At 55.0% G+C, this 27,948-nt stretch overlaps 1 protein-coding gene across 1 annotated transcript in view; it reads left to right on the forward strand.

The window, feature by feature from the left end:
• The window catches only part of LOC116957378 (gap junction Cx32.2 protein-like), a 26,505-nt gene extending 1,734 nt beyond the window's left edge, over positions 1-24,771 (forward strand). Inside the window, exons 2-4 of the mRNA XM_076055854.1 lie at positions 4,213-4,347; positions 5,373-5,549; positions 16,694-24,771. Coding sequence (XP_075911969.1) covers positions 4,219-4,347; positions 5,373-5,549; positions 16,694-17,644 — 1,257 coding nt within the window. The 5' untranslated portion in view covers positions 4,213-4,218 and the 3' untranslated portion in view covers positions 17,645-24,771. The remainder of the gene's footprint in view (positions 1-4,212; positions 4,348-5,372; positions 5,550-16,693) is intronic.
• Positions 24,772-27,948: the final 3,177 nt, after the last annotated feature.

Consider the following 27,948-nt stretch of genomic DNA (forward strand, 5'->3'; position numbering starts at 1 on the left):
GGGTGACTATAGTCCACCAGGGTGACTCTAACTCACTCTATAGTCCACCAGGGTGACTCTAACTCACTACATAGTCCACCAGGGTGACTCTAACTCACTCTATAGTCCACCAGGGTGACTCTAACTCACTATATAGTCCACCAGGGTGACTCTAACTCACTATATAGTCCACCAGGGTGACTCTAACTCACTACATAGTCCACCAGGGTGACTAACTCACTCTATAGTCCACCAGGGTGACTCTAACTCAATCTATAGTCCACCACGGTGAGTCAAACTCACTCTATAGTCCACCAGGGTGACTCTAACTCACTCTATAGTCCACCAGGGTGACTCTAACTCACTAATAGTCCACCAGGGTGACTCTAACTCACTCCCTAGTCCACCAGGGTGAGTCTAACTAAATCTATAGTCCACCAGGGTGACTCTAATTCACTCTATAGTCCACCAGGGTGAGTCTAACTCACTACATAGTCCACCAGGGTGACTCTAACTCACTACATAGTCCACCAGGGTGACTCTAACTCACTACATAGTCCACCAGGGTGACTCTAACTCACTCTATAGTCCACCAGGGTGAGTCTAACTCACTACACAGTCCACCAGGGTGACTCTTACTCTATAGTCCACCAGGGTGACTCTAACTCACTACATAGTCCACCAGGGTGACTCTAACTCACTCTCTAGTCCACCAGGGTGACTCTAACTCACTCTATAGTCCACCAGGGTGACTCTAACTCACTCCCTAGTCCACCAGGGTGACTCTAACTCACTCTATAGTCCACCAGGGTGACTCTAACTCACTACATAGTCCACCAGGGTGACTCTAACTCACTCTATAGTCCACCAGGGTGACTCTAACTCACTATATAGTCCACCAGGGTGACTCTAACTCACTATATAGTCCACCAGGGTGACTCTAACTCACTACATAGTCCACCAGGGTGACTCTAACTCACTCTATAGTCCACCAGGGTGACTCTAACTCACTCCCTAGTTCACCAGGGTGACTCTAACTCAATCTATAGTCCACCACGGTGAGTCAAACTCACTCTATAGTCCACCAGGGTGACTCTAACTCACTCTATAGTCCACCAGGGTGACTCTAACTCACTAATAGTCCACCAGGGTGACTCTAACTCACTCCCTAGTCCACCAGGGTGAGTCTAACTAAATCTATAGTCCACCAGGGTGACTCTAATTCACTCTATAGTCCACCAGGGTGAGTCTAACTCACTACATAGTCCACCAGGGTAACTCTAACTCACTACATAGTCCACCAGGGTGACTCTAACTCACTACATAGTCCACCAGGGTGACTCTAACTCACTCTATAGTCCACCAGGGTGAGTCTAACTCACTACACAGTCCACCAGGGTGACTCTTACTCTATAGTCCACCAGGGTGACTCTAACTCACTACATAGTCCACCAGGGTGACTCTAACTCACTCTCTAGTCCACCAGGGTGACTCTAACTCACTCTATAGTCCACCAGGGTGACTAACTCACTCTATAGTCCACCAGGGTGAGTCTAACTCACTCTATAGTCCACCAGGGTGACTCTAACTCACTCTATAGTCCACCAGGGTGACTCTAACTCACTCTATAGTCCACCAGGCTGACTCTAACTCACTCTATAGTCCACCAGGCTGACTCTAACTCTATATAGTCCACCAGGGTGAGTCTAACTCACTCTTTAGTCCACCAGGGTGAGTCTAACTCACTCTTTAGTCCACCAGGGTGACTCTAACTCACTACATAGTCCACCAGGGTGACTCTCTCCCCGTCTCTCTCTCACCCCGTGTTTCTCTCTCCCCGTGTCTCTCCCTGTCTCTCTCCCTGTCTCTCTCTCTGTGTCTCTCCCCCGTGTCTCTCCCCGTGTCTCTCTCTCTCTCCCCGTGTCTCACCCCGTGTCTCTCTCCCCGTGTCTCTCTCTCCCCGTGTCTCTCCCCGTGTCTCTCCCCGTGTCTCTCTCCCCGTGTCTCTCTCCCCGTGTCTCTCTCTCCCCGTGTTTCTCTTTCCCCGTGTCTCTCTCCCTGTCTCTCTCACACCGTCTCTGTCTCCCCGTGTCTCTCCGTGTCTCTCTCCCCCCGTGTCTCCCCGTATCTCTCTCACACCGTGTCCCCGTGTCTCCCCGTGTCTCTCCCCGTGTCTCTCTCTCACCGTGTCTCTCTCTCCCCGTGTCTCTCTCTCCCCGTGTCTCTCTCACCCCGTGTCTCTCTCACCCCGTGTCTCTCTCTGTCTCTCTCACCCCGTGTCTCTCTCTGTCTCTCTCACTCCGTGTCTCTCTCTCCCCGTGTCTCTCCCCGTGTCTCTCTGTCCCCGTGTCTCTCTCACTCCGTGCCTCTCTCTCCCCGTGTCTCTCTCTCCCCTTGTCTCTCTCACCTCGTGTCTCTCTCAACCCGTGTCTCTCTCTGTCTCTCTCACCCCGTGTCTCTCTCTCCCGTGTCTCTCTCTCCCCGTGTCTCTCTCACCCCGTGTCTCTCTCACCCCGTGTCTCTCTCCGTCTCTCTCACCCCGTGTCTCTCTCTGTCTCTCTTACCCTGTGTCTCTCTCTCTGTCTCTCTCACCCCGTGTCTCTCTCTGTCTCTCTCACCTCGTGTCTCTCTCTCCCCGTGTCTTTCCCCGTGTCTCTCTCTCCCCGTGTTTCTCTCACCCCGTGTCTCTCTCACCCCGTGTCTCACCCCGTGTTTCTCTCACCACGTGTCTCCCCATGTCTCCCCGTGTCTCTCTCCCCGTGTCTCTCTCACCCCGTGTCTCTCTCACCCCGTGTCTCTCCCCGTGTCTCTCTCTCCCCATGTCTCCCTCACCCCGTGTCTCTCCCCGTGTCTCTCTCTCCCCGTGTCTCTCCCCGTGTCTCTCAGCCCGTGTCTCTCTCTGTCTCTCTCACCCCGTGTCTCTCTCTGTCTCTCTCACCCCGTGTCTCTCTCTCCCCGTGTCTCTCTCACCCCGTGTCTCTCTCTCCCCGTGTCTCTCTCTCCCCGTGTCTCTCTCTGTCTCTCTCACCCCGTGTCTCTCTCTGTCTCTCTCACCGCGTGTCTCTCTCTTCCCGTGTCTCTCTCCCCGTGTCTCTCTCCTCGTGTGTCTCTCTCCCCGTGTCTCCCCGTGTCTCTCTCCGTGTCTCACCCCGTGTCTCTCTCACACCGTGTCTGTCTCCCCGTGTCTCCCCGTGTCTCTCTCTCTCCCCGTGTCTCTCTCTATCTCTCTCTCCCCGTGTCTCCCCGTGTCTCTCTCACCCCGTATCTCCCCGTGTCTCTCTGTCTGTCTACCCATGTCTCCCCGTGTCTCTCTCTCTGTCTCTCTCTCCCCGTGTCTCTCTCTATCTCTCTCTCCCCGTGTCTCCCCGTGTCTCCCCGTGTCTCTGTCTCTCTCTCTCTCTCCCCGTGTCTCCCCGTGTCTCCCCGTGTCTCTCCCCGTGTCTCTGTCTCTCTCACCCCGTGTCTGTCTCTCCCCGTGTCTCCCCCCGTGTCTCCCCCCGTGTCTCCCCCCGTGTCTCCCCGTCTCTCCCCGTGTCTCCCTGTGTCTCCCCCCGTGTCTCCCCCCGTGTCTCCCCCCGTGTCTCCCCGTGTCTCCCCCGTGTCTCCCCGTGTCTCCCCGTGTCTCCACGTGTCTCTCTCACACCGTGTCTCTCCCCGTGTCTCCCCGTGTCTCTCTCACACCGTGTCTGTCTCCCCGTGTGTCTCCCCGTGTCTCTCTCACACCGTGTCTCTCTCTCCCCGTGTCTCCCCCCGTGTCTCCCCGTGTCTCCCCGTCTCTCCCCGTGTCTCCCCGTGTCTCCCCCCGTGTCTCCCCCCGTGTCTCCCCGTGTCTCCCCGTGTCTCTCTCACACCGTGTCTCTCCCCGTGTCTCCCCGTGTCTCCCCGTGTCTCTCTCACACCGTGTCTGTCTCCCCCCGTGTGTCTCCCCCCGTGTCTCCCCGTGTCTCTCTCACACCGTGTCTCTCTCTCCCCGTGTCTCCCCCCGTGTCTCCCCCCGTGTCTCCCCGTGTCTCCCCGTCTCTCCCCGTGTCTCCCCGTGTCTCTCTCCCCCCGGTGTCTCTCCCCGTGTCTCCCCCCGTGTCTCCCCCCGTGTCTCCCCCCGTGTGTCTCCCCCCGTGTCTCCCCCCGTGTCTCCCCCCGTGTCTCCCCCAGTGTCTCCCCCCGTGTCTCCCCGTCTCTCCCCGTGTCTTCCCCCGTGTCTCCCCGTGTCTCTCTCCCCCCGTGTGTCTCCAGAGACCTATGGGAGACTTTGGCCTGCTGGGCTCACTCCTGGACTCTGCCCAGGAGCACTCCACCGCTGTGGGTCGCGTCTGGCTCAGCGTCCTCTTTGTCCTGCGGATACTCGTGCTCACCGCTGGAGCTGACCAGGTCGCTGAGAGGTCACAGGCCGTGACCCTCGGGGTCACGGCGGGTCACTGAGGGGCACAGGTCGTGACCCTCGGGGACACGGCGGGTCACTGAGGGTCACAGGTCGTGACCCTCGGGGACACGGCGGGTCACTGAGGGTCACAGGTCGTGACCCCCAGTGACACGGCGGGTCACTGAGGGTCACAGGTCGTGACCCTCAGGGACACGGCGGGTCACTGAGGGTCACAGGTCGTGACCCTGATGTTCACGGCGGGTCGCTGAGGGTCACAGGTTGTGACCCTCGGGGTCACAGGTCGCGACCCTGAGGGCCACGGCGGGTCGTGGCTGTGACCTCACAACGCTGGCCCCTCCCCCCTCGCTCCCCCCCCCCCGTGACCTCACAACGCTGGCCCCTCCCCCCTCACGCTCCCCCCGTGACGTCACAACGCTGGCCCCGCCCCCTGTGCGTTCCCACTCCCCGTGACCTTACAACGCTGGCCACTCCCCCCTCACGCTCCCCCCCGTGACGTCACAACGCTGGCCCCGCCCCCCTCGCGCTCCCCCCCGCGTGACATCACAACGCTGGCCACGCCCCCCCCCCTGTGCGTTCCCACTTCCCCCGTGACCTCACAACGCTGGCCACGCCCCCCTGTGCGTTACCACGCGCCGCGTGACCTCACAACGCTGGCCACGCCCCCCTTGCGTTCCCGCCCCCCCCCGTGACCTTACAACGCTGGCCCCTCCCCCTGTGCGTTCCCGCCCCGCGTGACGTCACAACGTTGGCCCCGCCCCCCTCACGCTCCCCCCACGCGTGACCTCACAACGCTAGCCACGCCCCCCTGTGCGTTACCACGCGCCGCGTGACCTCACAACGCTGGCCCCTCCCCCCCTCGCGCTCCCACGCGCCACGTGACCTCACAACGCTGGCCCCTCCACCCCTCGCGCTCCCACTTCCCCCGTGACCTCACAACGCTGGCCCCTCCCCCCTTCACGTTCCCCTCCCCGTGACGTCACAACGCTGGCCCCCCCTCCCCCCCCGCCCGCAGGTGTGGGGTGACGAGCAGTCTGACTTCAGCTGCAACACGCAGCAGCCGGGCTGTGAGAATGTCTGCTACGACACGGCGTTCCCCATCTCGCACGTGCGCTACTGGGGCCTGCAGGTCATCGCCGTGTCCACGCCCGCACTCGCCTACCTGGGGCACGTGCTGCACGTCGTCAGGCAGGTGAGGAGGCGCGCGCAAACTCACACAGATAAAGATAAAGATATATACATACACACAGATGAAGATAAAGATATATACACACACACAGATGAAGATGAAGATATATACACACACAGATAAAGATATATCATACACACACACAGATAAAGATAAAGATATATACACACACAGATAAAGATAAAGATATATACACACACTCACACAGATAAAGATATATACACACACAGATAAAGATATATCATACACACACACAGATAAAGATATATACACACACTCAGATAAAGATATATACACACAATTATACACACACAGTTATACACACGCAGTTATACACACACAGGTATACACACACACAGTTATACACACACAGTTATATACACACACAGTTATACACACAGAGTTATACACACATAGTTATACACACACAACAACAACCGCCATTCGCCACTAAGTGGCGGTGACATCACCACGACGCTTGTGCCAGGCTATGTGCACCCTGAGACCACGTGAAGTGTCTAACGCCCGCTGGCAGGAGGTCACGGGGCAGACCCAGGTGCCACGGGTCGACTGACTGAGACGACTGGCTGATGCACCACCTGTGCCCCCTACTGTGCCAACCTGCTGTGCTTTAGCCACCCGGCGCTCCGCTCGTTGTTGTGAGCGTTGCTCCTCCGCCCTCCGTTGTTGGAGGGCGACTGCCTCCAACTGCCCAATAGCGTCCTTCACGAGCCTCCTCCACAGAGGCCGATCTTGACACCGCTGGTACCAGTCATCGGCAAGTCCACTCAGCTCCACGTCCTCCTGTACCACATCACTCCATCTCTTCTCTAGCCCGTGCCGCGCCCGCTTAGCCCCCTCAATCCGGCCAAACAAAAGCTGTTTCGACATGCGGTGGCTGGGCATGCGGGCTACATGACCCAGCCATCGCAGCCTTCCCCGCCGGAGGAGCTCACCGATGGGACCTTGCCCAGATCTTTCAAGGATTTGTGAGCTTCTCACACAATCCAGTCTGGTTAAACCCAGGATGGATCGTAGGCAGGCCAGCCTAAATGTTTCTAACCGGCGAAGATGTTCCATTAGGGGGGGTCCACGTTTCGCAAGCGTAGAGAAGGGAGGGAATGACCGTGGCCGAGAAGACCTGAAGCTTAGTGTGGAGCGACAGACCAGGTAGCTTCCACACAGCGTTACGCAACCGATGAAAAGATATTGCCACTCGACTGATTCAGAGTGAGACCTCTGCTGTTAAACTGGAGCCAGTCATAAGCACACTGCCCAGGTATGGGAAACTCTCCACTCTCTCCACAACTGCCCCATCACCGATCGGGAGTTGTGGGGGTGGAGTGTCCGAGGTTACAAAATACCCAGGCACACAGTTATACACGCACAGACACACAGTTATACACACAGTTATACATACACACACACAGTTATACACAACAACAACAACAACCGCCATTCGCCACTAAGTGGTGGTGACGTCACCACGACGCTTGTGCCAGGCCATGTGCACCTTGAGGCCACGTGAATTGTCGAACGCCCACTGGCAGGAGATCACGGGGCAGACCCAGGTGCCACGGGTCGACTGACTGAGATGACTGAGACGACTGGCTGATGCACCACCTGTGCCCCCTACTGTGCCAACCTGCTGTGCTTTAGCCACCCGGCGCTCCGCTCGTTGTTCTGAGCGTCGTTCCTCCGCCCTCCGTTGTTGTTGGAGTGCGACTGCCTCCAACTGCCCAGTAGCATCCTTCACGAGCCTCCTCCACAGAGGCCAATCTTGACACCGCTGGTACCAGTCATCGGCAAGTCCACTCAGCTCCACGTCCTCCTGTACCACATCACTCCATCTCTTCTCTAGCCCGTGCCGCGCCCGCTCAGCCCCCTCAATCCGGCCAAACAAAAGCTGTTTCGGCATGCGGTGGCTGGGCATGTGGGCTACATGACCCAGCCATCGCAGCCTTGCCTGCCGGAGGAGCTCACCGATGGGACCCTGCCCAGATCTTTCATGGATTTGTGAGCTCCTTACACAATCCAGTCTGGTTAAACCCAGGATGGATCGTAGGCAGGCCAGCCTAAATGTTTCTAACCGGCGAAGATGTTCCATTAGGGGGGTCCACGTTTCGCAAGCGTAGAGAAGGGAGGGAATGACCGTGGCCGAGAAGACCTGAAGCTTAGTGCGGAGCGACAGACCAGGTAGCTTCCACACAGCGTTACGCAACCGATGAAAAGATATTGCCGCTCGACTGATTCGGAGTGAGACCTCTGCTGTTAAACTGGAGCCAGTCATAAGCACACTGCCCAGGTATGGGAAACTCTTCACTCTCTCCACAACCTCCCGATCACCGATTGGGAGTTGTGGGGGCGGAGTGTCCGATGGTACAAAATACCCAGGCAGGTGCTTAGTTTTGGTGGGGCTGATGGTAAGGCCCCACCTCTTAGTGGCACGCTCCAGTCTCAGCAGCAGCGTCTCCAACTCCTCCTCTGACTGAGCAGCTATTACCAAATCATCAGCATACATAACATGGTTGAGCAATAGGGAGCCATCCCTTGACCGCACCCGGGCATCGATTAGCCTCCCATTATATCTGTACCATATGGAGATTCCCCCGGTACAGCTATTGAAGGCTTCACGAACTACGTGGTCAAAATAGATGTTAAATAATGTGGGAGCCAGAGGACATCCCTGTCGCACCCCAAGGTGTACAGGGAATGGCTCTGACTCCCGGCCACGTAGTTTTACCCGGGCCCGCTCACCATCAGGAAGGTCCTTAATGATTGTGAGCAGATGGTCAGGTACTCCAAAAGCACGAAGAACGACCCAGAGCCCAGGCCTACTGATGGTATCAAAGGCCTTAACCAGGTCAATAAAGCAGAGATGTAGGTCTTGCTGGAATTCCCTACACCTCTCCTGTAGCAGACGGACAGAAAATATGGCATCTGTGCAGGACCGCCCTTTCCTGAAACCGCACTGGGGCTCCGCAAGCCTCTCCTCAGCGTGCCTGGCAAGGTGATGCTGAATAATCCTTGCCAGGACCTTTCCCGGCACACTGAGGAGTGAGATGCCCCTGTAGTTGTTACAGTCCGTGCGGTCCCCCTTCTTAAAAAGGGGGACCACCAGGGCATCCTTCCAATCCTGCGGAACCCGTCCAGTGGTCCAGACTGTTGTTATGATGTCATATAGGGCACAAACTCCACCCTCCCTCAGCATTTCGCTTGGGAGATCATCTCTGCCCGCTGCCTTTCCTGGTCTCAGACTCCGGATCGCCTTCAATACTTCCTCAGCAGATGGCACCTCAGCCAGCCACTCACAGGGGGTGACCTCTTCCAATATTTGAGGCACCGCAGCCTCAGCAGGGTCATCCTCACTTTGTGCCACGATGTTTTCCTGGCTGAGGGATTTTCCCTCCCCCAGGACCTCACAGAAATGCTCAGCAAATCTGCGAACCTGTTCCTGGGGGTCGGAGATTGGATCACCGTTTTTTCCCCTAATGATGGTAATAGGTGTGGCGCTGCAGGTTACTTTTTTGATGGAGTTAAATAGAGATTTGTGATCACGGGCCACTGAGGCAGACTCCATCTCCTCAGCAACCCGCGACCACCACCCATCCTTGCAGCGCCTCACGGCTCTCCGAACCTCCGAGCGAAGGCTGCGGTAAGCCTCCTCATTCTCTGACGTGGGATTCTGTAGCCGATGACAGTGGGCCTGTCGCTTTTTCTCAACCATCCTGAACACCTCCTCTGTCAGCCAGGGTCTCTGGGGAGGTCTGGACCGCGTACCCAAAGCAGCCATTGCAGCTGCATGAGTCACAGTCCTAAACCTCGCCCATTTACCCTCGACATCAGGAGGAGTCGTGGACGATGCCAATCCCAGCCGCAAGCGATTATATACACACACACAGGTATACACACACACACAGACACACAGTTATACACACACACAGGTATACACACACAGTTATACACACACACAGATATACACACACAGTTATACACACACACAGTTATACACACACACAGTTATACACACAGACACACACACACACATGTACCACACACACACACAGTTATACACACACAGTTATACACGCAGTTATACACACACACAGTTATATACACACACACACAGTTATATACACACACAGTTATACACACGTAGTTATATACACACACAGTTATACACACACAGTTATACACACAGGTATACACACACAGTTATACACACAGACAGACATTTATACACACAGACACACACACACGTAACACACGCACACACACAGTTATACACACACACAGTTATACACACACACAGTTATACAGACACACAGTTATACACACACAGTTATACACACACAGTTATACACACACACAGACATACACACACACAGTTATACACACACACAGTTATACACACAGAGTTATACACTCACAGTTATACACACAGTTATACACACACACAGTTATACACACACACAGTTATACACACACAGACATACACACACACAGTTATACACACACACAGACATACACACACACAGTTATACACGCAGTTATACACACACAGTTATACACACACACAGTTATACACACACACACAGACATACACACACACATTTATACACACACAGTTATATACACACACACACAGACATACACACACACACAGTTATACACACACAGACACACACACACACGCACACACACAGTTATACACGCAGTTATACACGCACACACAGTTATACACACGCAGTTATACACACACAGACACACACACGCACACACACAGTTATACACACAGACACACACGCAGTTATACACGCAGTTATACACACAACAACAACAACAACAACCGCCATTCGCCACTAAGTGGCGGTGACGTCACCACGACGCTTGTGCCAGGCTATGTGCACCCTGAGGCCACGTGAAGTGTCGAACGCCCGCTGGCAGGAGGTCACGGGGCAGACCCAGGTGCCACGGGTCGACTGACTGAGATGACTGGCTGATGCACCACCTGTGCCCCCTACTGTGCCAACCTGCTGTGCTTTAGCCACCCGGCGCTCCGCTCGCTGTTGTGAGCGTCGCTCCTCCGCCCTCCGTTGTTGTTGGAGGGCGACTGCCTCCAACTGCCCAGTAGCATCCTTCACGAGCCTCCTCCACAGAGGCCGATCTTGACACCGCTGGTACCAGTCATCGGCAAGTCCACTCAGCTCCACGTCCTCCTGTACCACATCACTCCATCTCTTCTCTAGCCCGTGCCGCGCCCGCTTAGCCCCCTCAATCCGGCCAAACAAAAGCTGTTTCGGCATGCGGTGGCTGGGCATGCGGGCTACATGACCCAGCCATCGCAGCCTTGCCTGCCGGAGGAGCTCACCGATGGGACCCTGCCCAGATCTTTCAAGGATTTGTGAGCTCCTCACACAATCCAGTCTGGTTAAACCCAGGATGGATCGTAGGCAGGTCAGCCTAAATGTTTCTAACCGGCGAAGATGTTCCATTAGGGGGGTCCACGTTTCGCAAGCGTAGAGAAGGGAGGGAATGACCGTGGCCGAGAAGACCTGAAGCTTAGTGCGGAGCGACAGACCAGGTAGCTTCCACACAGCGTTACGCAACCGATGAAAAGATATTGCCGCTCGACTGATTCGGAGTGAGACCTCTGCTGTTAAACTGGAGCCAGTCATAAGCACACTGCCCAGGTATGGGAAACTCTCCACTCTCTCCACAACTGCCCCATCACCGATTGGGAGTTGTGGGGGTGGAGTGTCCGATGGTACAAAATACCCAGGCAGGTGCTTAGTTTTGGTGGGGCTGATGGTAAGGCCCCACCTCTTAGTGGCACGCTCCAGTCTCAGCAGCAGCGTCTCCAACTCCTCCTCTGACTGAGCAGCTATTACCAAGTCATCAGCATACATAACGTGGTTGAGCAATAGGGAGCCATCCCTTGACCGCACCCGGGCATCGATTAGCCTCCCATTATATCTGTACCATATGGAGATTCCCCCGGTACAGCTATTGAAGGCTTCACGAACTACGTGGTCAAAATAGATGTTAAATAATGTGGGAGCCAGAGGACATCCCTGTCGCACCCCAAGGTGTACAGGGAATGGCTCTGACTCCCGGCCACGTAGTTTTACCCGGGCCCGCTCACCATCATGAAGGTCCTTAATGATCGTGAGCAGAGGGTCAGGTACTCCAAAAGCACGAAGAACGACCCAGAGCCCAGGCCTACTGATGGTATCATAGGCCTTGACCAGGTCAATAAAGCAGAGATGTAGGTCTTGTTGGAATTCCCTACACCTCTGCTGTAGCAGACGGACAGAAAATATGGCATCCGTGCAGGACCGCCCTTTCCTGAAACCGCATTGGGGCTCCGCAAGCCTCTCCTCAGCGTGCCTGGCAAGGCGATGCTGAATAATCCTTGCCAGGACCTTTCCCGGCACACTGAGGAGTGAGATGCCCCTGTAGTTGTTACAGTCTGTGCGGTCCCCCTTCTTTAAAAGGGGGACCACCAGGGCATCCTTCCAATCCTGCGGAACCCGTCCAGTGGTCCAGACTGTTGTTATGATGTCATATAGGGCAGTCTGTGCACAAACGCCACCCTCCCTCAGCATTTCGCTTGGGAGATCATCTCTGCCCGCTGCCTTTCCTGGTCTCAGACTCCGTATCGCCTTCAATACTTCCTCAGCAGATGGCACCTCAGCCAGCCACTCACAGGGGGTGACTTCATCCAATATTTGAGGCACCGCAGCCTCAGCAGGGTCATCCTCACTTTGTGCCACGATGTTTTCCTGGCTGTGGGATTTTCCCTCCCCCAGGACCTCACAGAAATGCTCAGCAAATCTGCGAACCTGTTCCTGGGGGTCGGAAATTGGATCACCGTTTTTTCCCCTAATGATGGTAATAGGTGTGGCGCTGCAGGTTACTTTTTTGATGGAGTTAAATAGCGATTTGTGATCACGGGCCACTGAGGCAGACTCCATCTCCTCAGCAACCCGCGACCACCACCCATCCTTGCAGCGCCTCACGGCTCTCCGAACCTCCGAGCGAAGGCTGCGGTAAGCCTCCTCATTCTCTGACGTGGGATTCTGTAGCCGATGACAGTGGGCCTGTCGCTTTTTCTCAACCATCCTGAACAACTCCTCTGTCATCCAGGGTGTCTGGGGAGGTCTGGACCGCGTACCCAAAGCAGCCATTGCAGCTGCATGAGTCACAGTCCTAAACCTCGCCCATTTACCCTCGACATCAGGAGGAGTCGGGGACGATGCCAATCCCAGCTGCAAGCGATGATGAAATTCTCGCTTGCAACTTTCATCAGATAACTGAGACCAGGCCACTTTAGGTTGGAATGGGGTCCTGGGTGTACACCCACCACCGGAGTGGAAGAATGGCAGGCGCATCTTACAGATGACTAGTCGATGGTCAGAGGGCAGATCAGCTCCACGGTAGGTCCTGGTGTCAAGGACATGGGCTCGCATTCGCTGGTCCGTCACTATGTAGTCCAGCAGATGTTTTTGCTTGGACCCGGCATGCATCCATGATGTTGTGTGGATGCGCCGATGCCGGAACAGCGTGTTGGTAATTACAAGCCCATGGGCTGCACAAAAATCTAGCAGCCTCCTACCGTTGTTATTGAGCTGATCTGGCCCATGCCCTCCAATCACTCCAGACCAGGTGCCAGTATCATGACCAACTCGGGCATTGAAGTCACCCAACATGATGACTCTATCCCGAGGGGCCACTTTAGCCAGCACCTGTGAAAGGAGGTCATAGAAGGCATCTGACTCATCGGCTTTGCCTGCATCCCTCCACGGATGTTCATCTTCGGTGGGGGCATAAGTAACCACGACCACCATTCCTCGCCTCCGGTTGATGGGAAGGCGAGCCCAAAGTAGCCTGGGGCTTACAGCTTCCCACACCTCACCGCCACGCTCCCACGCCCCCTTCATTCTTTTGTTCAAAAGAAGACCCACACCCTGTTGTTTGGCAGTCTGCTGCCCCGAGTAGAGGACTGTCCACCCCTCATGGTGGCAGGAGCCAGAGCCGGTCCACCGGACCTCCTGAATGCCGCATAGATCCAGGCGGTACCGGTCCAGCTCCCGACAGAGGAGTGGCAGCCTCTCCTCTGCAGTGAGCGTTCGAACATTCCACGTGGCCACCCGTAGTGGCTTTTCGTTGTTTCTGGAGTAGCCCCGAGGGTAGGTATTCAATCTCCTGGCTCCGCCAATTGGGGTTTGGCCAGGAGACGTCATAGACGCCTGGCCCCCCGGGGCCTCCGGCACAAGCTTAGTTGTTACATATTTCACTTTAATTCGTGGTTTTGTGGTAATTAATTGAAGGTGGAGGGGTTACCAGCCCCTCGCACCCGTCCAGAGCCCCCGTTTAGCCCCTGTGGTGGACACATATGCCATGAGGGGAGGAGCCAATCAAAATTGGAACTCCCCCCACAGCACTGTCCACGACAGAGTTGCCCGTCCGGCACCGCGAGGAGGTAGGGGGTTGTTATACACACACAGACACACACACAGACACACACAGACACACAGTTATACACGCAGTTCTACACTCAGTTAGACACCCACAGAGAGTTATACACACGCAGACGCACGCAGTTATACACTCAGTTATAAACACACACAGACAGTTATACACACACGCAGTTATACACGCAGTTATACACGCAGTTATACACACAGTTATACACACACAGACACATACACACATACAGACATACACAGACAGTTATACACACACCCAGTTATACACACGGACACACACAAACAGTTATACACGCAGTTATACACACAGTTATACACACAGTTATACACGCAGTTATACACACACAGACACACACACAGACACACACAGACACACACACAGACACACACAGACACACACACAGACACACACAGACACACACACAGACACACGCACACACAGTTATATACACACACAGTTATACACACACAGACACACACACAGACACACACACAGACACACACAGACACACACGCACACACAGTTATACACGCAGTTATACACACAGAGTTATACACACAAAGACACACACAGACACACAGTTATACGCGCACACACACACACACACATAGTTATACACACATAGTTATACACACACAGACACACACAGACACACACACAGACATACACACAGACAGTTATACACACACAGACACACACACAGACACACACACAAACCCACACACAGAGACACACACACACAGACACACACACACACAGACACACACACACAGACACACGCACACACAGTTATACACGCAGTTATGCACACACAGACACACACAGACACACACACAGACACACACAGACACACACAGACACCCACACAGACACACGCACCCACAGTTATACACACAGTTATACACACGCAGTTATACACACACAGTTATACACACACAGACACACACACAGACACACACAGACACACATAGACACACACAGACACACACAGACACACACAGACACACACACAGACACACACACAAACTTACACACAGACACACACACACAGACATACACACCACACGCAGACACACACAGACACACACAGACACAGCCACACAGATACACAGAGACACACACACATACAGATACACAGCCACACAGATACACAGAGACACACACACCACACCCACCACACACAGACACCACACACACAGAAATACACACAGACACACCACACACACCACACACACACCACACACACCACACACACACACACCACACAACCACCACCCCACCGTCTGTGATCTCACAATGGGCAGTGTGGTCTGTGATCTCACAATGGGCAGTGTGATCTGTGACGTTACAATGGGCAGTGTGGTCTGTGACCTCACAATGGGCTCTGACCTCACAATGGGCTGTGACCTCACAATGGCAGTGTCTTCTGTGATCTCACAACCGGCCATATCCAACCATCGTATCGACCAGTCCATTGTATCAGTCCATTGTATCTGTCCATTGTATCTCTCCATTGTATCTGTCTATTGTATCTGTCCATTGTATCTGTCCATTGTATCTGTCCATTGTATCTGTCAATCCTTCCATCTGTCCATTGTATCTGTCCATTGTATCTCTCCATTGTATCTGTCCATTGTATCTCTCCATTGTATCTGTCCATTGTATCTGTCCATTGTACCTGTCCATTGTATCTGTCCATTGCATCTGTCCATTGCATCTGTCCATTGTATCTGTCCATTGTATCTGTCCATTGTACCTGTCCATTGTATCTGTCCATTGCATTTGTCCATTGTATCTGTCCATTGTATCTGTCCATTGTATCTGTCCATTGTACCTGTCCATTGTATCTGTCCATTGCATCTGTCCATTGTATCTGTCCATTGTATCTGTCCATTGTATCTGTCCATTGTATCTGTCCATTGTATCTGTCCATTGTATCTGTCCATTGCATCTGTCCATTGTATCTGTCCATTGTATCTGTCCATTGTACCTGTCCATTGTATCTCTCCATTGTATCTCTCCATTGTATCTGTCCATTGTACCTGTCCATTGTATCTCTCCATTGTATCTGTCCATTGTATCTGTCCATTGTACCTGTCCATTGTATCTGTCCACTTTATCTGTCCATTGTATCTCTCCATTGTATCTCTCCATTGCATCTGTCCATTGTGTCTCTCCATTGTACCTGTCCATTGTACCTGTCCATTGTACCTGTCCATTGTATCTCTCCATTGTACCTGTCCATTGTATCTGTCCATTGTATCTCTCCATTGTATCTGTCCACTGTATCTGTCCATTGTATCTCTCCATTGTATCTCTCCATTGCATCTGTCCATTGTGTCTCTCCATTGTACCTGTCCATTGTATCTGTCCATTGTATTTGTCTATTGTATCTGTCCATCCCATCTATCCATTGTATCTGTCCATTGTATCTCTCCATTGTATCTCTCCATCGTACCTGTCCATTGTATCTGTCCATTGTATCTGTCCATTGTATCTCTCCATCGTACCTGTCCATTGTATCTGTCCATTGTATCTGTCCATTGTATCTCTCCATCGTACCTGTCCATTGTATCTGTCCATGGTATCTCTCCATCGTACCCATCCTGTGTCCCTTCCTCCCTCCCTCCCCGCCTCCCCGCCCCCGCCCCAAGGAATCCAAGCAGCTCAGCGCCCCCTCGGCCAGCGGCAAACCCCCCGGCCCCCCCCGCGTCTCCGCGGACGGCCGCGTCCCCATCCGCGGCGCCCTCCTCCGCTCGTACCTCCTGAGCCTCGCCTGCCGGGCCCTGGTCGAGGCCTCCTTCATCTACGGCCAGGGCCGCCTGTTCGGCCTCTCCCTGGGCCACCTGTACCGCTGCCGCACGTGGCCCTGCCCCAACGTGGTCGACTGCTTCGTGTCGCGCGCCACCGAGAAGACCGTCTACGTCCGCCTCATGCTCGCCGCCTCCAGCCTCGGCCTGGCCCTCAACGTAGCCGAGTTCGCCTACCTGCTGTGCCGCGCCGGGGGGAGGCGGCGGCGGCGGCGGCGGGCGGCGGCGGCGGCGGCGGCGGCGGCCCGCCGGGAGGAGGAGGAGGCCGGCGGCGGCGTCGCTCCGGTCCCGAGCGGCCCGCCGCCGCCGCCGCCGGCGGTGGGAGACTTCGTAGGAGCCCCCGGGGCTTCGGCCTACGCCGGAGCTCCGCCGCTCTACAGCCTGTACCAGCAAGCCGAGCCCGCGGGGGCCGCTGGGGCCGGGGGGGCCGGAGGGGCCGGGGTCTTCGGGGACGCCGGGAGGCCTCCGGGGCCGTCCCCGCGGGACTGGGGGAGCCGGGAGGCCGGGAGGCTTCGGGGAGAGCCGCCGGGCCTACCAGGTTGGGAGCCTCCCCACCCTGTAGCGGCGATGTCTCACGGGGCGGCGATGTCTCATGAGGCAGTGATGTCTCCTGCCGTGATGTCTCCTGCCGTGATGTCTCACGAGTCCGTGATGTCTCCTGCCGTGATGTCTCCTGCCATGATGTCTCCTGCCGTGATGTCTCCTGCCGTGATGTCTCCTGCCGTGGTGAGCGAAGGAGCCTATGGCGGCAGGCCGGGCTCCAGCCGCTCCAGGCACGGAGATCTGCAGGTGTGAGTGGGGGGGTGTGTGTCTGTATGTGTGTGTGTCTGTGTGTGTCTGTGTGTGAGTCTGTGTGTCTGTGTGTGAGTCTGTGTGTCTGTGTGTGAGTCTGTGTGTGAGTCTGTGTGTGAGTTTGTGTGTCTGTGTGTGTGTCTGTGTGTGAGTCTGTGTGTGAGTCTGTGTGTGTGTCTGTGTGTCGACATCCGGAGGAGTGGGGGACGATGCCAACCCCAGCCGCAGGCGATGATGGAATTCTCGCTTGCAACTTTCATCAGATAACCGAGACCATGCCACTTTAGGTTGGCATGGGGTCCTGGGTGTACACCCACCACCGGAGTGGAAGAATGGCAGGCGCATCTTACAGATGACAAGTCGATGGTCAGAAGGCAGATCAGCTCCACGGTAGGTCCTGGTGTCAAGGACATGGGCTCGCATCCGCTGGTCCGTCACTGTGTAGTCCAGCAGATGTTCTTGCTTGGACCCCGCATGCATCCATGATTTTGTGTGGATGCGCCGATGCCGGAACAGCGTGTTGGTAATTACAAGCCAATGGGCTGCACAAAAATCTAGCAGCCTCCTACCGTTGTTATTGAGCTGATCTGGCCCATGCCCTCCAATCACTCCAGACCAGGTGCCAGCATCATGACCCACTCGGGCATTGAAGTCACCCAACAAGATGACTCTATCCCGAGGGGCCACTTTAGCCAGCACCTGTGACAGGAGGTCATAGAAGGCATCTGACTCATCGGCTTTGCCTGCATCCCTCTACGGATGTTCGTATTCGGTGGGGGCATAAGTAACCACGACCACCACTCCTCGCCTCTGATTGATGGGAAGGCGAGCCCAAAGTAGCCTGGGGCTTACAGCTTCCCACACCTCACCGCCACGCTCCCACGCCCCCTTCATTCTTTTGTTCATAAGAAGAGCCACATCCTGTTTTGGCAGTCTGCTGCCCCGAGTAGAGGTCTGTCCACCCCTCATGGTGGCAGGAGCCAGAACCGGTCCACCAGACCTCCTGAATACCACAGAGATTAAGGCGGTACCGGTCCAGCTCCCGACAGAGGAGTGACAGCCTCTCGTCCGCAGTGAGCGTTCGAACATTCCACTTGGCCACACGTAGTGGCTTTTCGTTGTTTCTGGAGGATGTCAAGGGTAAATGGGCGAGGTTTAGGACTGTCACTTATGCATCTGCATTGGCTGCTTTGGGTACGCGGTCCAGACCTCCCCAGAGACCCTGGCTGACAGAGGAGTCGTTCAGGATGGTTGAAAAAAAGCGACAGGCCCACTGTCAACGGCTACAGAATCCCACGTCAGAGAATGAGGAGGCTTACCGCAGCCTTCGCGCAGAGGTTCGGAGAGCCGTGAGGTGCTGCAAGGATGGGTGGTGGTCGCGGGTTGCTGAGGAGATGGAGTCTGCCTCAGTGGCCTGCGCTCACAAATGTCTATTTAATTCCATCAAAAAAGTAACCTGCCATCATTAGGGGAAAAAACAGTGACCCAATCTCCGACCCCTAGGAACAGGTTTGCAGATTTGCTGAGCAATTCTGTGAGGTCCTAGGGGAGGGAAAATCCCTCAGCCAGGAAAACATCGTGGCACAAAGTGGGAATGACCCTGCTGAGGCTGCGGTGCCTCACATATTGGAAGAAGTCACCCCCTGTGAGTGGCTGGCTGAGGTGCCATCTGTTGAGTTAGTACTGAAGGCGATCCGGAGTCTGAGACCAGGAAAGGCAGTGGGCAGAGATGATCTCCCAAGTGAAATGCTGAGGGAGGGTGGCGTTTGTGCACAGACTGCCCTATATGACATCATAATAACAGTCTGGACCACTGGACGGGTTCCGCAGGATTGGAAGGATGCCCTGGTGGTCCCCCTCTTTAAGAAGGGGGACCGCACAGACCATAACAACTACAGGGACATCTCACTCCTCAGTGTGCCGGGAAAGGTCCTGGCAAGGATTATTCAGCATCGCCTTGCCAGGCACGCTGAGGAGAGGCTTGCGGAGCCCCAATGCGGTTTCAGGAAAGGGTGGTCCTGCACAGATGCCATATTTTCTGTCCGTCTGCTACAGCAGAGGTATAGGGAATTCCAGCAAGACCTACATCTCTGCTTTATTGACCTGGTCAAGGCCTATGATACCATCAGCAGGCCTGGGCTCTGGGTTGCTCTTCGTGCTTTTGGAGTCCCTGACCCTCTGCTCACGATCATTAAGGACCTTCATGATGGTGAGCGGGCCCGGGTAAAACTACGTGGCTGGGAGTCAGAGCTATTCCCTGTACACCTTGGGGTGCGACAGGGATGTCCTCTGGCTCCCACATTATTCAACATCTATTTTGACCACGTAGTTCGTGAAGCCTTCAATAGCTGTACCGGGGGAATCTACATATGGTACAGATATAATGGGAGGCTGATCGATGCCCGGGTGCGGTCAAGGGATGGCTCCCTATTGCTCAACTATGTTACGTATGCCGATGATTTGGTAATAGCTGCTCATTCAGAGGAGGAGTTGGAGACACTGCTGCTGAGACTGGAGCGTGCTACTAAGAGATGGGGCCTTACTATCAGCCCCACCAAAACTAAGCATCTGCCTGGGTATTTTGTACCATCGGACACTCCACCCCCACAACTCCCAATCGGTGATGGGGCAGTTGTGGAGAGAGTGGAGAGTTTCCCATACCTGGGCAGTGTGCTTATGACTGGCTACATTTGAACAGCAGAGGTCTCACTCCGAATCAGTCGAGCGGCATTATCTTTTCATCGGTTGCGTAACGCTGTGTGGAAGCTACCTGGTCTGTCGCTCCGCACTAAGCTTCAGGTCTTCTCGGCCACGATCATTCCCTCCCTTTTCTACGCTTGCGAAACGTGGACCCCCCTAATGGAACATCTTCGCCGGTTAGAAACATTTAGGCTGGCCTGCCTACGATCCATCCTGGGTTTAACCAAACTGGATTGTGTGAGGAGCTCACAAATCCTTGAAAGATCTGGGCAAGGTCCCATCGGTGAGCTCCTCCGGCGGGCAAGGCTGCGATGGCTTGGTCATGTAGCCCGCATGGCCAGCCACCGCATGCCGAAACAGCTTTTGTTGGAGGTAGTCGCCCTCCAACAACAACGGAGGGTGGAGGAGCGACGCTCAGAACAACGAGCGGAGCGCCGGGTGGCTAAAGCACAGCGGGTTGGCACAGTAGGGGGCACAGGTGGTGCATCAGCCAGTCATCTCAGTCATCTCAGTCAGTCGACCCCTGGCACCTGCTGGGTCTGCCCCGTGACCTCCTGCCAGCGGGCGTTCGACACTTCAGGTAGCAGCCTCAAGGTGCACATAGCCTGGCACAAGCGTCGTGGTGACGTCACCGCCACTTAGTGGCGAATGGCGGTTGTTGTTGTTGTGTCTCTGTGTGAGTCTGTGTGTGTGTCTGTGTGTCTGTGTGTCTGTGTGTGTGAGTCTGTGTGTCTGTGTGTCTCTGTGTGTGTCTCTGTGTGTGTCTCTGTGTGTGTGTCTGTGTGTGAGTCTGTGTGTGAGTCTGCGTGTCTGTCTGTGTGTCTGTCTGTGTGTGTGGGGAGCGGTGGTGTAGCGGTTAGCGCTACGCTGCGCTATGAACCTGGCGACCCGGGTTCGATTCTCGCTCACGGCCAACACCAGTGACGATTTTCTGAACCGGCACTGGGCCTCCCCTAGGTCGACTCAGCCTCAAATGAGTACCTGGTGCGAAGTGTAAACATCGCCACTGGGGAGACAAAGGCGGTCGGGCGTGGGGCTGGCCACCCACCCCGTCGTGTACCGTTCCGGCCTTCATAGGTGCCACTCGCTAACAGCACTTGCCCCTACAGTCTGTTAAGGCTATACGGGGGATCTTTATCGTTTAGCGTGTTTCTGTGTGTGTCTGTGTCCCACTCAAATACTCACTCACCTAGTCACTCACCCACCCACCTACTCACTTATCTACCCATTCACCCACCCACTCACTCACCCACCCACCCACCTACCCACGCAATGTAAGTGTGTGTGTGTGTACGCTGGACCTCTTTCGCACCGTATGTAGCCGACCGTGCCAATCGGGACACCCTTTGTTTGACGGTATGAACACGGTGCATGGTTCTTGTGCTGTCCGCCTTTCTCCATTGACCTTCCCGTCTAAGGCGGGCGGCGTAGCGAAACACGGCTCTCGTCTAGACCCAAATGGTGTTCGAGGTCTACACATCAACATCACCATCACCACCATCATCACCATCATCATCATCACCACCACCATCACCACCACCAGCACTATCACCACCACCACTATCACCACCATCACCGCCACCATCACCACCATCATCACCATCATCATCACCACCACCACCACCACTATCACCACCATCACCACCACCATCACCACCATTATCATCATCATCACCACCATCATCATCATCATCATCACCACCACCATCACCACCATCATCATCATCACCACCACAACCACCACCATCATCACCACCATCACCACCACCATCACCACCATCATCACCACCATCATCATCACCACTACCATCATCACCACCATCACCACCATCACCATCATCACCACCATCACCACCACCATCACGACCATCACCACCACCACCACCATCACCACCACCACCACCATCACCACCACCACCACCACCGCCACCGCCACCACCACCACCACCGCCGCCGCCGCCGCCACCACCACCACCATCACCACCATCAAAGCGTGTTGGTGTGCATGGTTCTTGCGCTGTCCGCCTTTCTCGCTGTCGCTTGGACTCGCATCGTCAACCACGGCGGTGTTCCCTCGCCGGAGGCCACGGCTTTCCCGCCTGATCACGCGCGGCTTGGGTTGCGCCCGAAACGTCGTGATTTATTTTATTTTATAACCCACCACGTGACGACTTTAACGAAAGACGCAAAGGGTCTGCATCTCTGCGGTCACGGAAGCTTCAAATCGAGATCGGTTCTGAGTTCTCTTTACTGCGTCGCCGAATCGCCGATGTGACCAGCACCACCAAAACCACCACAACAACAACAACAACCGCCATTCGCCACTAAGTGGTGGTGACGTCACCACGACGCTTGTGCCAGGCCATGTGCACCTTGAGGCCGACACGTGAAGTGTCGAACGCCCGCTGGGGGCAGGAGGTCACGGGGCAGACCCAGCAGGTGCCACGGGTCGACTGACTGAGATGACTGAGATGACTGGCTGATGCACCACCTGTGCCCCCTATTGTGCCAACCTGCTGTGCTTTAGCCACCCGGCGCTCCGCTCATTGTTGTGAGCGTCGCTCCTCCGCCCTCCGTTGTTGTTGGAGGGCGACTGCCTCCAACTGCCCAGTAGCGTCCTTCACGAGCCTCCTCCACAGAGGCCGATCTTGACACCGCTGGTACCGGTCATCGGCAAGTCCACTCAGCTCCACGTCCTCCTGTACCACATCACTCCATCTCTTCTCTAGCCCGTGCCACGCCCGTTTAGCCCCCTCGATCCGGCCGAACAAAAGCTGTTTCGGCATGCGGTGGCTGGGCATGCGGGCTACGTGACCCAGCCAATGCAGCCGTGCCTGCTGTAGAAGCTCACCGATGCGACCTTGGCCAGATCTTTCAAGGATTTGTGAGTTCCTCACACAATCCAGCCTGGTTACACCCAGGATGGATCGTAGGCAGGCCAGCCTAAATGTTTCTAACCGGCAAAGATGTTCCATTAAGGGGGTCCACGTTTCGCAAGTGTAGAGAACTGAGGGAATGACCGTGGCCGAGAAGACCTGAAGCTTAGTGCGGAGCGACAGACCAGGTAGCTTCCACACAGCGTTACGCAACCAATGAAAAGATAATGCCGCTAGACTGATTCTGTGAGACCTCTGCTGTTAAACTGGAGCTGGTCATAAGCACACTGCCCAGGTATGGGAAACTCTCCACTCTCTCCACAACTGCCCCATCACCGATTGGGATTTGTGGGGGTTGAGTGTCCATCTCCCCATCTCTTAGTGGCACGCTCCAGTCTCAGTAGCAGCGTCTCCAACTCCTCCTCTGAATGAGCAGCTATTTCCAAATCATTGGCATACATAACGTGGTTGAGCAATAGGGAGCCATCCCTTGACCGCACCCGGGCATTGATCAGCCTCCCATTATATCTGTACCAAATGGAGATTCCCCCTGTACAGCTATTGAAGGTCTCACGAACTACGTGGTCAAAATAGATGTTAAATAATGTGGGAGCCAGAGGACATCCCTCTCGCACCCCAAGGTGTACAGGGAATGGCTCTGACTCCCGGCCACGTAGTTTTACCCAGGCCCGCTCACCATCATGAAGGTCCTTAAGGATCGTGAGCAGAGGGTTAGGGACTCCGAAAGCACGAAGAACAACCCAGAGCCCAGGCCTACTGGTGGTATCATAGGCCTTGACCAGGTCAATAAAGCAGAGATGTAGGTCTTGTTGGAATTCCCTACGCCTCTGATATAGCAGACGGGCAGAAAATATGGCATCCGTGCAGGACCGCCCTTTCCTGAAACCACATTGGGGCTCCGCAAGCCTCTCCTCAGCGTGCCTGGCAAGGCGATGTTGAATAATCCTTGCCAGGACCTTTCCCGGCACACTAAGGAGTGAGATGCCCCTGTAGTTGTTACAGTCTGTGCGGTCGCCCTTCTTAAAGAGGGGGACCACCAGGGCATCCTTCCAATCCTGCGGAACCCGTCCAGTGGTCCAGACCGTTGTTATGATGTCATATAGGGCAGTCTGTGCACAAACGCCACCCTCCCTCAGCATTTCGCTTGGGAGATCATCTCTGCCCGGCACGACCACCACAACCACCACCAACACAACCTCCACCAATAGCACCTCCACCACAACCACCACCATCAACACCATCACCACCATCACTACCATCACCACCACCACGACTACCACACCACCACCACCTTCACCACAGCCACCACCACCACCACTACTACCACCACTACCACCACTATCACTACCACCACCACCACTACCACCACCACCACCACCGTCGTCAACGTTCGAAGTCGTTGCTCACGAAGTAATAAAACATTTTGTGTTGTTGATGTTGTTGTTGTTGATGTTGTTGTTGATGTTGATGATGTTGTTGTTGATGTTGTTGTTGATGTTGTTGTTGTTTTAAAATAAAAAAGCAATAAAAGTTGGTCGCGTTCACCCCGCAGGCCCCGTGCCCGAACCGACGAACCCACACAGTGCCGTGTCCGCGGCTGCAACTCAGCTTGGGCCCGTTTGTCCCCCGACTCCTCCGTCGTGACCTAGCTACCGCCCCCCCCAATTCCTCGCCCCCACCCCCCCCCCCCACGTGATTCAACTTGCTGGGACCGACCGCCTAACGCTCACGGCGGGCTGCGGTGAGCCCGCCGTCTCGTGCGTCAACGAAATGGGATACAGCGCGCCGACCCCTGACCCCGCGTCTGCACCGAGCACTCGCGCACGGGACCCGGGGTCGGGGGTCGGGGGTCGGGGGGCGTGTCCGCCGCGCGCACGCCGCCGATTGGACGGGAGTCACTCCGCCCCTCCCCTTCGCACTGACGAGGAACACGTGGCAGGTGTCTACCCTCCGCGGGCGATTTCATTCCCCCCCCCCCCCCCCCCGGCGAGTCAACCCGCTAGACTCACGCGTGTCCGCGTGGCTCAGCGGAGCCCAGCCAGTGGCCTGTCTCGATTTTTTTTAAAGCTTTCGTGGACTGGAAGGATTCGTCTTCGTTGGTCCTTTCGGTGAAGTCGCCACCGCGTGGGGAATTGAGAATAAAGTAATAAAGTCACGTAGGTGAATATAAAATGACAAAAAATAACAAAAAATCACGACGTTTCGGCCACAACACAAGCGGCCTTCATCAGGTGAAGGGACGAGGCTGTCTGGAGGACAGCGCTGGAGTGGAAGAAGCCACGCTCAGATCGCGACCTTTAAGCTGTGTGAGAAGAAAAAGACCAAGCGCCTTGACAAAGGAATTGGCATAGAATTTAGCATTGTCAAGGCGCTTGGTCTTCTTCTTCTCACACAGCTTAAAGGTCGTGATCTGAGCGTGGCTTCTTCCACTCCAGCGCTGTCCTCCAGACAGTCTCGTCCCTTCATCAGGTGAAGGCCGCTTGTGTTGTGGCCGAAACGTCGTGATTTTTTGTTATTTTTTGTTATTTTATTTTCACCTACGTGACTTTACCCAATAGAACCAAAGAGTATGGATCCTAGCAGTCACGAAAGCTTTAAATCTAGAATAAAGTAATACATTTTCTAAAAATAACAACAATAAAATTTACACCATTGGAAACCTCATTTGCCAGTAACAAAATATGATAATCGGTTTTTTACCCTTTTATCTGGCAATAAAATTGACACCTTTTTTGCTACTGGCAAATGAGGTTTCCAATGTTTCGTAAATGCTTAACCACCGAGCTCTCATACTCTGATGGTGCGTTGCCTTTGAGTTGTGCGACGCCTTTTGGCGTCTTCTGGTCCAACACCCACGTGAGACGAGGCTCTAAAGAAAGCTGTCTCGGGGGTGGACCAATCAATTTCAAGGACAGTGCCACATACATTATCAGAGTTGTTGTTTTTGTTGTTTGCGTTCCGACCGTAGGTATTGTGGTCAATGTAAACATGACTCCTTATAAAAAAAAGGTGTCAGTTATGTTGCCAGATAAAAGGGTAAAAAAATAAACCCAATTACAACAATAAAATTCTCGCGACGTTTTGGCCCACTTGCGCTGTGGCCCCCGAAACGTCGCGATAATTTTATTGTTGTTGTTGGTTTATTTTATTTTATTAATTTATAACTTCATTCCCATCCTACGTGGTGGCGACTTCACCGAAAGAACCAAAGAAGACGGATTGCCTGTGTCCCTTCCCTGCCGCTCCACTTTCTACCCTCTGGTTAACTAGCCCAGGTTCCACCCCTCCCTCACTCAACGCTTGACTCACAATCCGATGCGCCGGTGGCTGTGGGAGGGGGGCGATGCTGCGGGTCGTCCCCGTGAAGGGATCGGCTCGAACGGCCGGCTCCCTAAACACCCCGCCGCCCATCTCGATGCCTTGAACAACGCCGCTCCCCATCACTCCCTGGTTCACCCTCCTCTTACCGTCCTCCCCTCACATCAAAGGGCACCGCGCTGACCGCGCCCCCTCCTGGCCTCCCGTCCAATCGGGGGGTCCGGAGTTTCCCGCTCTTCCGATGGCCGGGCCCCAGCCATGGCAAGTGGGTCCCCCTCGACGTCCGATTTCCGCTCCTCCCGCTTACCGGCCCATCGACCCACGTTGCGCGTGCGCGGGGTGTGCGTGCGTGGGGTGTGTGTGCGTGGGGTGTGCGTGTATGTGTGAGGGTGTGTGTGTGTGTGTATGTGTGTGAGGGTGTGTGTGTGTATGTGTGAGTGTGTGTGTATGTGTGAGTGTGTATCTGTGTGTATGAGTGAGTGTGTATGTGTGTGTATGTGTGAGTGTGTATGTGTGTGTATGTGTGAGTGTGTGAGTGAGTGTGTATGTGTGAGTGTGTGTCTGTGTGAGTGTGTATGTGTGAGTGTGTGTGTGAGTGTGTGTGTGTGTGAGTGTTTAAGTCGTAGTTTCGTGGTAATTTTTTTAAGATGGAGGGGTTACCAGCCCCTCGCACCCGTCCAGAGCCCCCGTTTAGCCCCTGTGGTGGTCACAGACGCCATGAGGGGAGAAACCAATCCGAATTGGCCTTCCCCCCACAGCACTGTCCACGACAGAGTTGCTCGTCCGGCACCGCGAGGAGGTAGGGGGTTGTTTTGCCGGACTACCACTCCTCTGTCGGGAGCTGGACCGGTACCGCCTGGATCTCTGTGGCATTCAGGAGGTCCGGTGGACCGGTTCTGGCCCTGCCACCATGAGGGGTGGACAGTTCTCTACTCGGGGCAGGAGACTGCCAAACAACAGGGTGTGGCTCTTCTTCTGAGCAAAGGAATGAAGGGGGCGTGGGACCGTGGCGGTGAGGTGTGGGAAGCTGTAAGCCCCAGGCTACTTTGGGCTCGCCTTCCCATCAATCGGAGGCGAGGAGTGGTGGTCGTGGTTACTTATGCCCCCACCGAAGATGAACATCCGTGGAGGGATGCAGGCAAAGCCGATGAGTCAGATGACTTCTATGACCTCCTGTCACAGGTGCTGGCTAAAGTGGCCCCTCGGGATAGAGTCATCTTGTTGGGCGACTTCAATGCCCGAGTTGGTCATGATGCTGGCACCTGGCCTGGAGTGATTGGAGGGCATGGGCCAGATCAGCTTAATAACAACGGTAGGAGGCTACTAGATTTTTGTGCAGCCCATGGGCTTGTAATTACCAACACGCTGTTCCGGCATCGGCGCATCCACACA

This window comes from Petromyzon marinus, chromosome 73 (genome assembly GCF_048934315.1).
Source record: "Petromyzon marinus isolate PM22_M1 ecotype Great Lakes invasive population chromosome 73, UKy_Petmar_22M1.pri1.0, whole genome shotgun sequence".
NCBI classification, from domain to species: domain Eukaryota; kingdom Metazoa; phylum Chordata; class Hyperoartia; order Petromyzontiformes; family Petromyzontidae; genus Petromyzon; species Petromyzon marinus.